Source organism: Dryas octopetala, chromosome 8, assembly GCF_963921425.1.
Source record: "Dryas octopetala chromosome 8, drDryOcto1.1, whole genome shotgun sequence".
Lineage (NCBI taxonomy): Eukaryota > Viridiplantae > Streptophyta > Magnoliopsida > Rosales > Rosaceae > Dryas > Dryas octopetala.
This window is the reverse complement of record NC_141373.1, coordinates 5,370,942-5,386,034: the sequence shown is the minus strand read 5'-3', so window position 1 is coordinate 5,386,034 and position 15,093 is coordinate 5,370,942. Positions and strand designations below refer to the sequence as shown.

Here is a 15,093-nt window from a genome sequence, read left to right as displayed (position 1 = left end):
TACAATGGTTATATCTCATATAATTTAGTATAACATAGTAATAAATATTAGGATGTTTTAAGTAAAAGCTCAAAATGAGAAATAAAGATAAGCTAGAGTTTAGCCGGTTCAAAACTTAAGTAGAAATCGAATCTATTCTATCGAGCGCTCGGTAGTTCTTACAACATGCATCTATGACCTTATTCATGCATCTGTAACCTATAACATGCATTTACAACTTAAAACATACTTGATGTTTTTATCGAAAATTACCCATAAAAAACATTTATCATGTAATTGAAATTCCAAAGGGATTATAATTGAGATGTTTATGATTTTCATGACTTAACATTACATACCATGTACTTTTAACTTTTCAAGTAGCTAGGTACTTAGTAGATGTAAAACTTTTTTGTTTTTGGCCACAGATGCAACTCATTTTTACAAGGTCACAAAACCTCAAATTGATTATTGCATTTAATTCATAGTACAATGCTTGATGTGACTGCCGTATCGAACGTGCACCATGAGCCTTTTTTTATTTTCTTTTTTGTGCAATTTTGCCTAGCATTTATTTATTGTATTTTTTGAATTAATTGTCTTTATTATTTAAATATAATTACAAATACATGGTACGACCGTACGACAACGGCCGTCTACAGCCTCCTATAGTGTTCGATAACCCGCAATGGCTGGTGGACCGAAGTCGTATGTTGTCCTTTTTTAACGGCCCCAACCAAAATTTTCGGATTTCTCCCATTTCCCGCGAAAACTGCCGTTTTTTAACGGCCTCAAAATATTATTTAGAAATCCATTTCTACTTTCACTTTATTCGAAAAAACACCAAAAAAAAAAAAAAAACTTGTGTCCACCTTTGGCGGGAATTCACTCTCTCGCCGACACAATTCTCAAACCCAGCAATCCCTTTTCCGTTTGGATTTTCTTTTCCAGATTTTTTTGTTTTTTTTTTTTCAAAAACACCCATTTGCTTGTGGACGCTTTCTCGTCACCTTAGCACTCACCATTTTAATTATTATCTTTGTTTTAAAAAAAAAAAATTGAATATGATTTCTGGTATTGAATTTAGTTGCAGTAGGTAGGCTGATGTTATTTGGCTGCATTGCCTTTTAAACATGTTGGGATTGAACCCCGAATGGGTACAAGATTTAGGTACATTTTATTTGTCGGATCACATTTATCTTTTTGTTGATTCAGCTTTCTTTTCATGGTCTTCTTTCTTTTTTGTCCTTTTAATCCAGGATCTTGTGGATTTCTAATAGTATTTGAATGAAATTTATAACTCTTCAATATTTAAAATAGGAATATTTATATATACACATATTGATGGGCACCATTTATATCCGCAAGTGGCAACTCCAAATGTATGTTGTAATGGGGATTTGATTTTTTTTTTTTTTCTCTAGCCTGAGTGACCATGGTGGTTATTTTGTTGCAGGGGTTGAAATGTTAAATTCACAAAATGGGAAGGTCCAAAACCAGGAAAGGTTTGCACAAGTTCTGCAAATTGAGGAAGGAGTAGAAGTTATAGACATTTTGAGATTGTGAGAGAGAGAGAGAGAGAGAGAGAGTTAATCAGACGCATAAACACAATGGTACTTGAGGAGGTGTTGAAGGATTTTAAAAAGAACAAGAAGAATAAGAAGAATGTGGTGTTGGTTGGGATTCGAATTGATAGCCAAAGCAGCGAGCTTCTCGGCTGGGCTCTCCTTAAAGTCGCTGAACCGGGAGATTGCGTTATTGCAGTTCATGTCTGTCGAAGTTCTGGTAATGATTGTATATTTTGTTTCATTTGCATACGTGTTCCCTTTGTTATACACTCCTAATGAAAGTGTTATGTTTTGGTCAACCTGAAATATTACCCGATTAGGTAAATTCTTCTAGTCTAAATTGAACCGTTTAACAACATAACATGTCAGACTATTTGGTGATAACATTACCTGATTATATGTTGATATTGACAGATCACACCTCTAAAGAAAAACTGATATTGGATGGTTACCTTGAGACTTACAAGGGGCTATGTAATATGAAAAAGGTTTGCACTTCTCATTCTTGCATTACTCTTGCAAGTTTCATGTGTTGAAAATTTGATTATGAATTGTCATACTTAAATTTCAGGTCGATCTCATCAATGAGCTCTTGACAGGAAGTTCAATCCGAAAAGTTCTAGTTAGAGAGGCAAAGAAGCATGCTACTGGGGCAGTAGTTTTAGGCACAAGTAAGCAAAACACTTCTGGGTAAGGGAGAGGTTAAAACTCAGAGAAGCTTGCATTGGTTTTAGTTTGTGTGATTCTTTTTCTGATTACTCTAAGCAGATTTCATTTGCAGGGGTTGGGATTCTACGGCAAAATACTGTGCTAAGAAATTGCCTCCAACCACCGATGTTGTGGCCATCCACAATGGGAAAATTGTGTACAGAAGGTGCACCAGTAATCAACTACCAGGTTGGTGTTTGACTGTTTGAGTCCCTGAAAATACCCCACTAGCAGGTCTGTCATAAATACTAAATTCGGTTTCAGTTATGGTAGGCCTCACAGGTGACCCAAGACCAAGTCTTTATCAGATTGAACACCCCCCAACTCCTAAAGAAACCCCATCTGAATTTGGTGACTCTGAGTCTGAGACAGAAACTGTGAAATCGTTTTCTGATATGGCTCAGAGCTCCCAAGATAGTCCAAAGTTGGGTGGTGGAGACCTGAAGAATGAAGTTGCTGCCAGACACAAGAGAGGCCCTTTGAGATCAACTTCATATGGTGCAGGACAGCTTGGGGAGAAGAGCCTTGGTTGGCCTCTACTACGTAGAGCGAATTCTACGAATACACATACACCAGGCACAAGGGACATGTCTGTGGTGCAATGGGTGATGAGCTTACCGGATCGTTCTCCACAGCAATCTCCTCAGTGTGCAACTATCAAAGAAAGTCCTTTCGAACGAGGTATTGGTGAAATTGTTGAGGAGAGTATCAAGAGTAGCTTTCCTATTTTGGATGAGCTACCAGAAGGGTTAAGGAATCTCCTGGAAACAAGCTCATCTGGTTGCAGATGGTTCAGTCATGAAGTTTTGAAAGCTTCAACTTCCCAATTCTCCTCAGGTTTTTAACATACACTGTCTCCTGAGATTGCCTTTCTTTTTATTCTGTCTCTCTCTTTAGACTCTTGAGTGTTTCTCTATCCAAGTTCCTCTTCTTTTAACAGAAAATCTTATTGGGAAAGGAGGGTGCAACCTTGTGTTCAAGGGAACTCTTCCAGATGGTAAGCAAGTGGCTGTAAAGCTTATGAAGTCATCCAAAGATGCACGGAATGATTTTGCCAAAGAAGTTGGTATCATCTCCTCGTTGAAGCACAAACACATCACGCCTCTGCTCGGGTTCTGCATTGAAGACAATGTTCTAATCTCTGTTTATGATTTCTTGCCTAAAGGAAGCTTAGAGGAAAATTTACATGGTAAATGTTAAAGTACTTTAGTCCATGTTACATTTGATTGGTAAAAATTTTCATAAACCATGCTGATTTCAAAATGATAGTTGATGCAGGCAAGAATAAAGACAAATCTGCATTGTCATGGGAAGTGAGATTTAATGTTGCTGTTGGAATGGCCGAAGCGCTAAATTACCTGCACAACGAATGTTCTCAACCGGTTATTCATAGAGATGTCAAGTCTTCAAACATTCTTCTCACCAAAAACTTTGAACCACAGGTGGTTAACCAGAGTCAAACGAATAGCGATTAAAATATGAAGGTCAAAACCTTATGATGTTTACTAATCCATTGCATCTATGTGACAGTTATCTGATTTTGACCTTGCAATATGGGGACCAACCACTACATCTTTTCTGAATGAATGCAATGTAGTCGGGACATTTGGTTATCTTGCTCCTGAATATTTCATGTATGGAAAAATCAGTGACAAGATTGATGTCTATGCCTTTGGTGTAGTCCTGCTTGAATTATTATCAGGAAGAAAATCAATTGGCTCTGAGAGTCCTAAAGAACAAGAGAGCTTGGTCATGTGGGTAAGAGCCACCTTCCTAAGTTGATTTTTTGTTTTTCTAAAGTTTTTGGATAAATGACATTGAATTACATCTCAGGCTAAGCCTAAAATAGAGAGTGGGGATGTAAAAGACATACTGGATCCAAATTTGGATGGAAAGTTTGATGAGCTTCAGGTGCTGAGAATGGTACATGCAGCAAAACTCTGCATCACACGCTCAGCTCGGCTTCGTCCTAAAATGAGTGAGGTATGAAAATATTATATTCTTGGTAATTTGTAGGCAAGAGGTTTTTGTTAGTATTAGTGTGAAAATACAAATTACATGCTCTCTTTTTTTTTCCCTCCTCAGATACTGAAGCTCCTAAAAGGGTATTCAGATAATGAAAAGCAAGTGATGACTCAATATTTTGATATAGAGGATTCAGAAAACTGGGATGATAATGATGACGAAGTTTATCCAAATTCAAGTGCAGAGTTACATTTGGGTCTTGCACTGCTTGATGTTGATGATGATACCACATCACTCAGTAGTGTGGAGCGGAGCAACAGCATTTCTTGGGAAGAATATTTGAAAGGAAGATGGAGCAGATCATCAAGCTTTGATTAACTTCTCTTGTACTCTCTTGTTTTGTAAGTTTGTCACATGCTTATGTAGACATGAAATTAGCATCTGTACAGTATAGGGAAAAAAAATATGTGCACCCAATGGTGAGGTGGTTTGTAGATGTAAACATGTAAACATAAAATAAAATATAGAACTGATAGTGTGAAAGGCTGAAAGGATGAAATCTGCAGCTTGTCAGCTCAATTTTTCAACACATAGATATCTTGCCAGATTGAGGTGAACAATTCTCCTCCACACGGCTATGAACATAAATAACAGTTTAGAACTTTTCTACAAAGAGAACTAATCCTGACATGTATTACATGACAAGAGTACTTGTTCTGTTGGCAGAAAATTAAAAGGATACCACAGTATCTGTTCTGTAAGCAAACTAATTATGGGGCATGCTGAAATTTCTTGTTCATGTTTGATTACTACAAATTATACTACATTTTAGGCCATAAACTGATGTTGTAATCCAGTACTTATGCCACACGTAACATACTATGCCACTCTCATGTAATAAACCTTGTAGGACAACTAGCCTTACTCAAGCATGTAACAAAAGTTACAATGTAAAGAAATAATTTGAGGAAAGAAGTGCTGCAGTTTGAACTTTAAATTGGGTTATAGTGCCAATGATCTACATGGTTGTGCATAAATAAATGACTGCTCAATTATCAAATATCAAAATATCAATATACAAGTAATTACCACCTCAAGAAAAGTCCAACTCTAAACAAATCAAATAACGGAATGCAGGTATGGGTCTACTTCAATCTGAATACATCAAGACCTACTTAGGAAATGACACAAGTTTCTCACACTCATACCTAAAATGGCATGGTAAATGCATAGCAAAAATGGTCATTGCTAGAATTAGTTTTTTTTATTTGTATCATTCCTGAGTGGCTCCCCATGATAGAGCCACTGTTGATCATTAAATTCAGTGTTTAGAGTCTCCAAAGGAGGGGAAACCCAATTCAATATCAACTCTTGAAATTGTGATTCTATCTGCAGCGAACCACTTTTAGAGAAGCTGGATACAAGAACAGTTTTAGGCTTTTAGCCTTCTCATCAGCAATGCCATTAGTATTTCCACTAGGCGAATCCAGTTCCTCGGCAACAGCCAGGCACACCACTAGAACAACAGAATTGCTCTTTGCTAGGACTATAAGTTTTATTAAACTTTTCATGCAGGACAATGTCTGTCTGTCTCGGAATAGAACAAGTCAACAAACAGGTTTGCTAGATAGTGCTAGATAGCACTTGATCCTGATGCTTTTTCAGTTGAAAAAGACATGGCAAGACAACATCATCAGCGTCTGCATGAAGAGAACAAACACAGCAAGTACTGACAATATCTGTCTGTCTGGTAGTACAACAAACTGGTTTGCTAGATAGCACTTGATCCTGGTGCTTTTGCAGTTGAAAAAGGCATGGCAAGAGAACAACACTGGTGTCTGCGCAAAGAGAACAAAGCAAGCAAGCACAAAAGCTTCCTGAGAGAGGGACAGATGTATCACATTCAGCATGGTCATGGTGACCATTGTGATGCCATATGGACTTTCTCCTCTCTATGATTTGGCAACTTCTAGAAGAGTCATGTTGGCTGTCAAATTCATAGGCTGCTTGACTTCTTCAGTGAGACTACTGTTCTCCAACCCTTGGCTTCCATTGTGTAATTTCAATTTTATTGTCAGTTCTTTCCTGAGCTTTCTTCTCTCCGTCATTCTTGTGCCTCTTATCCTAATTTTTCCATTTCTGCTTAATATCTAAATTTTCCCTTCTTTTCCTCTTCTCTTTGCTCCTCCTCCTCTTCCTTTCCTTTGCGACCTCCCCCCTCTTCCTCTATTCAGCTTCAAACCACCAGTAGAAGAGAAGAGGAGACCAAATGAAGAAAAATATCTAGCTAAAGAGATGAGAACATGGGTTAAAAAATCTGAGTTCCCAAATACTAAAGCAATTTATGCTCTAATGGTTTGGGACAATTTGCTTATAATCACATTTCATATCATGTACATTGGTGAATATAGGGTCGTTCACATAGGTATAAGATGGTGCATCAGAACATTGGTGAATATAGGGTAGCTTCACAGAGTCATGAGATGGACCAAGAACTTAACCCTTTTTCTGATGCACCATCTTCCATGTCTGTTATTTACAATGTACATACTATGAAATGTGAAGCAAATGGATGGCCCCAACCTGCCATGAGAGCATACATTGGTTAACAAACAAACCTCATGGCAGGTTGGAGGGAACATCAAGCACCGAGACATTGATTTTAAGTCAAAGACAATCAATAATCTTTCGTCCTGGTCTGTTCAAGCCTTCAAGGTCTTCAAAAGTTCAAGATCAATGGCCAAACTATACTAAAATACAATTGTGACTCAAATATCATGTTGAAAATGTGAACCCATAATTCGTATAGAACCCATTTGTTTGATACTTGATGATACTGCCAACTCAACAAGAAGGAGGTGAATGCGTGAGTTTTGGTAAGGGTGTCTGCCTTGTGCACTACAATTGGGCTTCAAAGAACTGTGTTTCTTTTCCTTTTTGTCTTTTGAATTGATGGTATGGCCGGCCATCATGATTTCTGAGTCAAGAACTTTAGTTTGAATTTTCTGGGGTATGAATGGTGATGATTTTATTGAGGTTTGTGTCTTATCTGTGAAACACAAACCTCAACAAAATCATTACTAATCATAAGTCAGGAAAGCTAAAGAATTTGGCTCAAGAATCATAATAGAAAAGACCAAAAAAAAAGTAAAGAGGAAGAAAGAAACACAATTTTCTGAAACCTAGTGCACAAGCTAGAACAAAAAAAAGCCCCAAATTGATTTGATTTGATGTCAATAGAGAATGATCAATTGGTCAACCTAATTATCATACCTCGTGTGGGCTCTAACAAAATGACTCGTGTGGGCCCTAACAAGGTCATACCTCAACATAAATAAGTTGAGGTATACCTCAACAGAAGGAGCCTGCATATATATATATATATAAACATCTTATCATTCTGATGCCAAATTTTAACATGCGGACACTGCATGTGATGCAGATGCATTTTTAACTCTTAGATTCGACATATTCACATTTTTCATTTCTAAAGTATAGATTATAAGCCATTAAATCTGAATGTATAGTGTGGGGTGTCTGCATTGTTATAAATCTCCATCCTAATACAAAATGTGTTACAACAACGTTTGGAAACAAGTTTGGTGTACTCCCTCAAATTGACCTAAATGCCTAATTCCAAACCACAATTCATGTTTGTGTCAGTCATATTTGTATTGTGCTGATTTTATTTAGTATAAAACTGATGAATGCAAATGATTAATAGTTGATTAGTTGTCAACCTTGTTGAAATGCACTCAAACTATAGAGTTTGTTTTTTACATATGAATTATATTCTCTATAAATTTAAAATAAAAAAAAAAAGTTGTTGGAACTTTAAGCCCGCCACAATACCCAAAAGATAGGCCCAAGTTAGGCCGACGGTCCAAGCTATTTGGAACCCATGCACACTAAGCCTTATGGCTTCTCTTGGGCCTTGTATTGAGCTGGATGTGGCATAGTAGCAGTTACTGTCCCTACTGCCTCAGAATCTAATATGTGCCACTAATAAACGGCCGTGATCTGCATTCATCAAGACACTGATCTAATGGACCCCACAATTCCACATTATCCTTGTACATCGTACTAGGTAATCAATTCCCAAAATATTTTTTTGAGTCCTTTAAGTAGAAGTCTAAAATGATAAAAAATAAAAAATAAAGTTAAGTCACTCAGCCGGTCAAAAACTTAAGGCTTATTCGCGCCAATACCCTCTGAAAGTAACTTCGATTTTTAATTTACCCCCTGAAACTTCATTCCTCCCACTTTGCCCCCCGAACTTTACAATTTCAATATTCCGTCAACTCCGTCTATGGGTCTGTCAAAAAACGCTTACGTGTCCCATATTCGGAACTGACAACCCGCCATGTGGACAAAAAATTATTATAAAACTATAATATATAAAAAAAATTAAAAAAATTAAAATTTGAATTAAGTAAAGAAAACAATAAAAAAAAATATATATATATCCCCAGCATTCCCTCTCCTACCTTATATAACCCCGACCCAACTCACCCCACCCCACCCGGAGCGTTGGCAACTAACCTGCCCGCCACCCAACCAGTCATCATCTTCCTCAGCCCAGCTAACCACCCATTCTATTTTCTTCTCTCCTCTTTTCTAGCTTCTTATTCTCTTCTCTGCAAATCACAACAAGCTTCACAGTCACCCTCACAACCACCATCTTCTCCACTCTTCAGCCCAACTGCATCCTCTCTTAGCCCAAACCACCACCGACCCACATAACCTGCAATCCGACTACACCCCCAGCTGACCAGACTGAAAAGAAATGGGTCGGTGGCGGGCCAGCACCATCGCAAACCGAGCCTCTCAGCCGGCTGGTGGTTTGGGTCCCAAACCGACCTACCCCGACTGATGCCCACCCCTACAACCCACCCCACCACCCTCCCCATCTTTCCTCACTGTCGGCAGCTCCTCCCCAGCTTCCTCACCTTTCCTTCTCTCTATCTTCCTCTCATTCTCTCTCCCTCTCCCTTTTCCCTCTTTCTCTCAAATCTGGGTTTTGAGGCAAATCGAGCCGCCGGCCACCCAACGACTTTTGTAATCGGCAACTTACCCGAAGGTCAACAACTTTGGGTTTTGACGTGGTCTGGATCTGGGCAGAGATGACAGAGAAAGAGAGGGAGAGAGGGGAAGATAGAGAAAACTAGAGAAAGAGAGAGGGGAATAGAGCGAGAGAGAGAGAGAGAGAGAGAGAGAGCGGGAAGGAGAGGGAAATGAGAGGGAAAGAGAGACAGATAGAGGCAGGGGAGGTTGGTTGGTGGCTGGGTGATGTGGGGTGGGGTGCTGCACAGGAAAAAGGAGTCGTCGGGCCACCATCGGCGGCTGAGTAGGTGGGGTGGGGTTTTTCTATTTTTTTTTAATTTTTTTTTAGAAAGTATTTATTTATTTATTTTTAATGTAAAAGACCTAATTGCCCCTTCCACGTAAGCGTTTTTTGACAGACCCATAGACGGAGTTGACGGAATATTGAAATTGTAAAGTTCGGGGGGCAAAGTGGGAGGAATGAAGTTTCAGGGGGTAAATTAAAAATCGAAGTTACTTTCAGGGGGCATTGGCGCGAATAAGCCAAAACTTAAATAAAAATCTAAACTATCCATCTTCAAAAAACCCACTAAGTACTCGGTGAAGCCTCAATAGATTCCTAGCCTTCCTATTGATCAAAAATATTTTTCAAGTTTTGTTCTTAAAAGTTAAAACCAAGACATGTTAGCTCTGAGGAATATGAAACAAGAATGACACTAGGTCTGAGGAATATTTACAAGAGTGCCACTTGGCAAATGTTTTACATGAAAATGGGTGGGGTTGTGCATGGAAAGTATTGTCGCTCTTATTTAACTTCAAGTAAAAAAAATACATTTGTAAACAAAAAAATACATATGTAAATAAAAAAATATGCATTTCCAAGCATCGAGTTCTACTGTTTCGGTAGTGTAAGTTCTCCTTTTTGCTTACATATTAGGTTGAAACTTAATTTTTCATTTGACTGAATTTTCAGTTAAATTTTTTTTTTTAAACTGATGGTTTATGAATAATTTATTATATTTGTTTTGGCAAATAATCCCCAAAAATTTTTAATTTACATCGAAGGTCGTCAATTACGTATATATTGAACAGAGCGAGGACATTCTGATAACCTAGTCTGACTTTTGAAAGAGAGAGTTTCGGGGAATCTCTCTGAACCAATAGCCAATCTGTGGTACGTTCATTCATTTGGTGCTTCACCTCAGGATGTCGCCATGTTAGCCTTTCTAGGGTTTCCACCATATCTATGTCTCTCTCTGTGTGACTGCCTCTGTGTTCCCTAGGGTTCCAATATCAAATCCATCAACTTTTAAGGTTCTTTTATATCAGCCACATAACTTTAATCGCATGGAATCGTTCTAGTGATCCATGTTTTTACCTTGTGAATCGTCCGTACTGTTTTGCGCCTATGATATCTCATCTGGGTCGTGACTGAATCGGTGAATTTCATTGTGCAAGTGTAGAACACAGTTTTTGAACCTCAATTTTCCATCTGGGTTTCGTTGATTTTGCGTCAATACAAGTATAGGGCTCGAAATTTCATCTGGGTGAAGACCAAAATTTGAAATTTTGTTACTGTTCCGCTCAATTGTCACTTGTTGCTTTTAGTTCTGCGTTTTCTTTCTCGTAATGGAGGACGGAGAGCTTGATTTCTCGAACCAAGAAGTGTTTTCGAGTCCAAACATGGGGGGTGAACTTCCGAGTAGTTGCTCGATGGACAGCTTCTTTGAAGATCTTCTGAAGGAGTCTCATGCTTGCACTCACACCCACACTTGCAACCCACCAGGCCCTGACTACTCTCATACACACACTTGCTTTCATGTCCACACTAAGATTGTGTCTTCCGCAAGTGAAGACAAGGCTGGAACTGATGACACTGCTGAGTCTGGGGAAAAGAAATCGAAGAAGCGGCCATTGGGTAATCGGGAAGCAGTTCGTAAGTACCGCGAGAAGAAGAAGGCTAGAGCTGCATCGTTGGAGGATGAAGTTGTGAGATTGAGAGCTGTGAATCAGCAGTTGTTAAAGAGGCTGCAGGGTCAGGCTGCATTGGAGGCTGAGGTTGCGAGGCTCAAGTGTTTGCTTGTGGACATTCGAGGAAGGATTGAAGGAGAAATTGGGTCTTTTCCATATCAGAAATCAGTGAATCCCAGCATGCCCAACCCAAACATCCCCAGTGCGTATGTGATGAATCCATGTAATATGCAGTGTGATGATCAGCTTTATTGCCTTCAGCCAGGGCTTGATGGGAAATGTGGGGATGGTGCAGCGATGAATGGGCAGGGCTTTAGCAGTTGTGAGTTTGAGAATCTCCAGTGCTTGGTAAATCAGGATGGAGGGTCCAAGGAGCTTCCTGGTTGTGGACTTGGAAATGTGGTGTCAAATGTCAATTCTACTGGCACAAATAAGAGGAAAGGTATATCGGTGTGCCTTTAACTTATAACCTGTGTGGGTATATGTTTATGATTACTATTCTATTAGTTAGTCGGCTAATTGAAATTGTTGTATGGTTTCTTATACATATATGTTGTCCGATATTTGTTGTTTGTTCTATTGTTTTTGTTGGGTTTTAACTATGAGCAATTTTGAATCTTTTGATATACTCTGAACTTCCCTCATCTTGTGGGTGCATTGCATGGAAGGTTCTTGGGGTCTCTACATCCAGTTATAAAGGATTATTTTCATTGAACCCTTAATTAGATTGCATTAGGTGTTCAGTTGTACTTTATGAGGTCTTCTTTATATTCTTTATTTGTTTTCTCTCTTGGTTTGGATCATTGGAATACAAGGTCCAACCTGAAAAGTTTTAATTGGCATATTTGTTTTCAAATCCATGGATAAGACACAACTCGTCTTGGTGTTTACCTTGTTACATATGTAAATTTTATCATAATTAACTATAATGTTTTAAAAAGATTGCTAAGATGTCCTAGTTTGCTCTGGACTAATTACGTATAATGTATTTGTGTTTCATTAACTGTACAAATCATCCATTGTTACTGTAGAACTAGGCTTTCTCCTGGAAGATTGAGCTGATCATAAGAGTTGGAGGATGTCATTGCTCCATTGTTGAGGACCCTACTCTGTAGAGACCAGTGGATTATTAGTTAGATTAGGAAGTGGAGTCTTTTTGCCTAATTGGAAGACTTTTTAACTGAAAAACCAGAGTTTAGTAGGAAAGATTAACTAGAAAGTATAAATATTTCTCAGTCACTTGAGCAGAGCTTAGTAGGAAATATTAAGATTTGAAAAAAGGATGTCCCATGTCATGCTGCCAGAGAAAGACTTGCTATTGTCTGGGCTGCCTATATGGACTAATCGTCTTTGTTGATTCTGTAATGGCAAATTGGGATTGGTTAAGCCCTTTATAACCTATTTTAATTATGAGCCAAACATGTAGTTTGTGCATTTCTACTTATTGTCTCCCCCCACCCACCCCTTCGTGCATTAATACTTTTGACCATGAAACTAATGGACCTGAATACAGTTGTAAGACCTGTGCAATTTTTTTCGCAGTTTGTGACACTGACTATTATGGTGTCTGTTTTATTAGGAGGGGCTCGAGCAGCAGCAGCAAACTGAGGGGCTGAAGAAGCATTGTCATTATCCTCAAGAGTACAGATGGTCTTGCAATAAGTAGTTTGTCAAACTGCAGCATCAGCTTTCCCTCAGGTCATTTTGCGTTTTTTTTTTTTTTCATTTATTTTATTTCTTGAACCACTGTTGGGTTCTTTGAACGGGAATGGTTTAGTTATTTCAATCTTGAGTTTTGCTGGAATTGCTGCTACTTAGTTGGTCTTTTGGTCGGGTTATGATTTAAGTTTACATGTTTAGTATAGTAGTGCTGTAAACTTGGTGTGTAGCCAGAGGAACTTATGGCAGAGACCAAACTTCATGGTATTCAATGAAGTTCAAATTCCTTTTACTCTCAGCCTTCAAATTCTCTTAGACTACACATATATCAGTCAACTTACCTGTGTTTGGCTTATAGCTTTGCTGATTTTCATTTGAATCTGTTATAAGTAGTTCTCCTTTTCTTTTTAAGTGACTCCTTTAGCCATTCTCTCTTTCTGAGCCACATGAATTCTTGATTGCTGAATTACAGAACATAGAGAAGATGGCATGTGATTTCTGTCATGTTTCAGCACTATGAGCTGTGAACAGGTGAGTCACAAAACTCACTTTGTGAGATCCAAGCTTGTGATTTGTGTGAATGCTTGTGTACTTTCCAGCTTTTGTTGATTTAGTGTTTCTCTGCTTCAAAATAACTTGAGAGGTTTACTACTGCACATAGCATTTTGGTAAAACAAATAAAATGAATGCCAGATTTCTGTCAGGAAGGAAGCCTTTTTCTTCCAACTGAAGTTTTCACTAACTGATTCATGTCATCAACCAATGGTGACCAACTAGTGGATAAATTTCACAGCATGTTGTCTTCGAATGATGCATCTGGCCATTGCGAATGTCAGTGAGACCATCTTTCCATCATTGGGGTGAAAAAGGACGATGGCAGGAAGAAGGATCTCTGTAGGTTCATTGCCTTTGGATGGTCAGCAATTCATGAGAAGAATGTGCTTCTGCTGGCCCCAACTTGTATACATGTGGACAGTAATCTTTTAATCGCTAAGAATAGTGGAGTGAAAAACAAAAAGAGGCGGTGTAAGGTGATTTCCATCACCAAGTTTGGTTTACCATTAGAAGAGAGAAGAAAGAACATTTGGAAATTTTCTTTCTTTTCTGTTGTTTGATTCTTAAATGATTTGAAGTGAGGTGAAAATAACCCAAAATTTCTTTACCAAAAGGCTTCCATAAACTCTCGTATAAGTTCAGAGTCTTCAGACCCAAAAAAAGCACAAAAAAAACTCTCGTATAAGTGAGAAGAGAATTATAAAGTTCTTGTTCTTCTAAATCAGTCCCTCCTTGTTCTTCCTTGTTTTTCCTTAGCTAGTCATTTGGGGAATGTTCCCATGTGCTGTCAGTCTTGTTATCGATATTTTTGTATTTGTATTATCAAGGGAGACCTGCTGTAGTATGCTCTACTTTTGAGAAATTTTACATTTCTTAAACAAGTGGGATGTGATAGGTGCCATGATTCTCGAAAAGAGATTTGCTTGTGTGCGCCAAATAACAGGCACTGAAATCAGCCCATGCGCTTCATGCGAGCAACTCTTTCTCGGTTTGGCTACTAAAAGTTCTGTCTTTATCGAATTTGGACCCTGAAGGGTACTTTAAGGGGGTTATAGATTCTCTGTCCACTGCTACCAGAACCATCTCTAAGTGCAACCCATCAATTTCGGCATCGGCCTGCCACCCAATACCAGAAAAAAGAAGTAGCTGTACACATTTACCACTGGATCGATGAGTTTTGCTTTCTCTTTTTTGTTAGTGCGAGTAAGAACTAAGAAAGATGAGTGTAATAGTAATACTACAAAGCCGAAAGATAGGGGATATAAATTCAGGATTTCAGCCCACCACATCAAACCCAATAATCAAAAGTTTCAAATATCAGATTCCCCTTGACATGCGGATTGATAAGGTAGGACCATGACCATGGATATTGATAATTCATATTTTCGGAGGAGGAGAAAATGACAACCTTAAAACTAATACAGATTCAGGACCACAGATTAAACATCAACAATAATGATAATTTATATGTATAATTTTCCAAGAACTTTTAGAATACTTTCACTGTTAGTCTACCGATTTTCAAGATTATTGTGTTAGGTGATGCTATCTTCCACCCATTTAAAACCCCTAAACTAAATTTGATATACAAGTTGGGTGCGCTTGCTAGAGAGATCTTTCCATAAGGCATGGTATCCTCTTATTG

The 15,093-nt window shown here is 38.4% G+C and overlaps 2 protein-coding genes and 1 pseudogene across 8 annotated transcripts; 2 read left to right on the top strand and 1 right to left on the bottom strand.

Moving 5' to 3' along the window:
* Positions 1-1,435: 1,435 nt before the first annotated feature.
* On the top strand, positions 1,436-4,809 carry LOC147276397 (kinase with adenine nucleotide alpha hydrolases-like domain-containing protein). Of its 3 annotated transcripts, none has more exons than XM_086253592.1 (10): positions 1,436-1,764; positions 1,962-2,035; positions 2,119-2,218; positions 2,316-2,444; positions 2,520-3,092; positions 3,196-3,444; positions 3,525-3,697; positions 3,786-4,013; positions 4,089-4,238; positions 4,341-4,809. In XM_086253592.1, the coding sequence occupies exons 1-10, from the start codon at positions 1,590-1,592 to the stop codon at positions 4,596-4,598; spliced, it is 2,109 nt and encodes a 702-aa protein (XP_086109718.1). In that variant the 5' UTR covers positions 1,436-1,589; the 3' UTR covers positions 4,599-4,809. The 3 variants fall into 3 exon arrangements, with proteins under 3 accessions (XP_086109718.1, XP_086109719.1, XP_086109717.1); XM_086253593.1 differs by having other exon boundaries at positions 2,119-2,237; positions 2,329-2,444; positions 3,534-3,697; XM_086253591.1 differs by having other exon boundaries at positions 1,437-1,764; positions 2,119-2,237; positions 2,329-2,444.
* A 619-nt stretch (positions 4,810-5,428) lies between these two features.
* On the bottom strand, positions 5,429-6,822 carry LOC147276396 (uncharacterized; annotated as a pseudogene).
* A 3,566-nt stretch (positions 6,823-10,388) lies between these two features.
* On the top strand, positions 10,389-14,133 carry LOC147276395 (basic leucine zipper 23-like). Of its 5 annotated transcripts, none has more exons than XR_015123984.1 (4): positions 10,389-11,676; positions 12,814-12,932; positions 13,366-13,424; positions 13,598-14,130. XR_015123984.1 is itself a non-coding variant. In XM_086255166.1 (2 exons), the coding sequence occupies exons 1-2, from the start codon at positions 10,893-10,895 to the stop codon at positions 12,840-12,842; spliced, it is 813 nt and encodes a 270-aa protein (XP_086111292.1). In that variant the 5' UTR covers positions 10,389-10,892; the 3' UTR covers positions 12,843-13,248. The 5 variants fall into 5 exon arrangements, 1 of the variants encoding a protein (XP_086111292.1); XR_015123983.1 differs by having other exon boundaries at positions 13,587-14,130; XR_015123985.1 differs by having other exon boundaries at positions 13,687-14,129.
* The last annotated feature ends 960 nt before the right edge of the window (positions 14,134-15,093 follow it).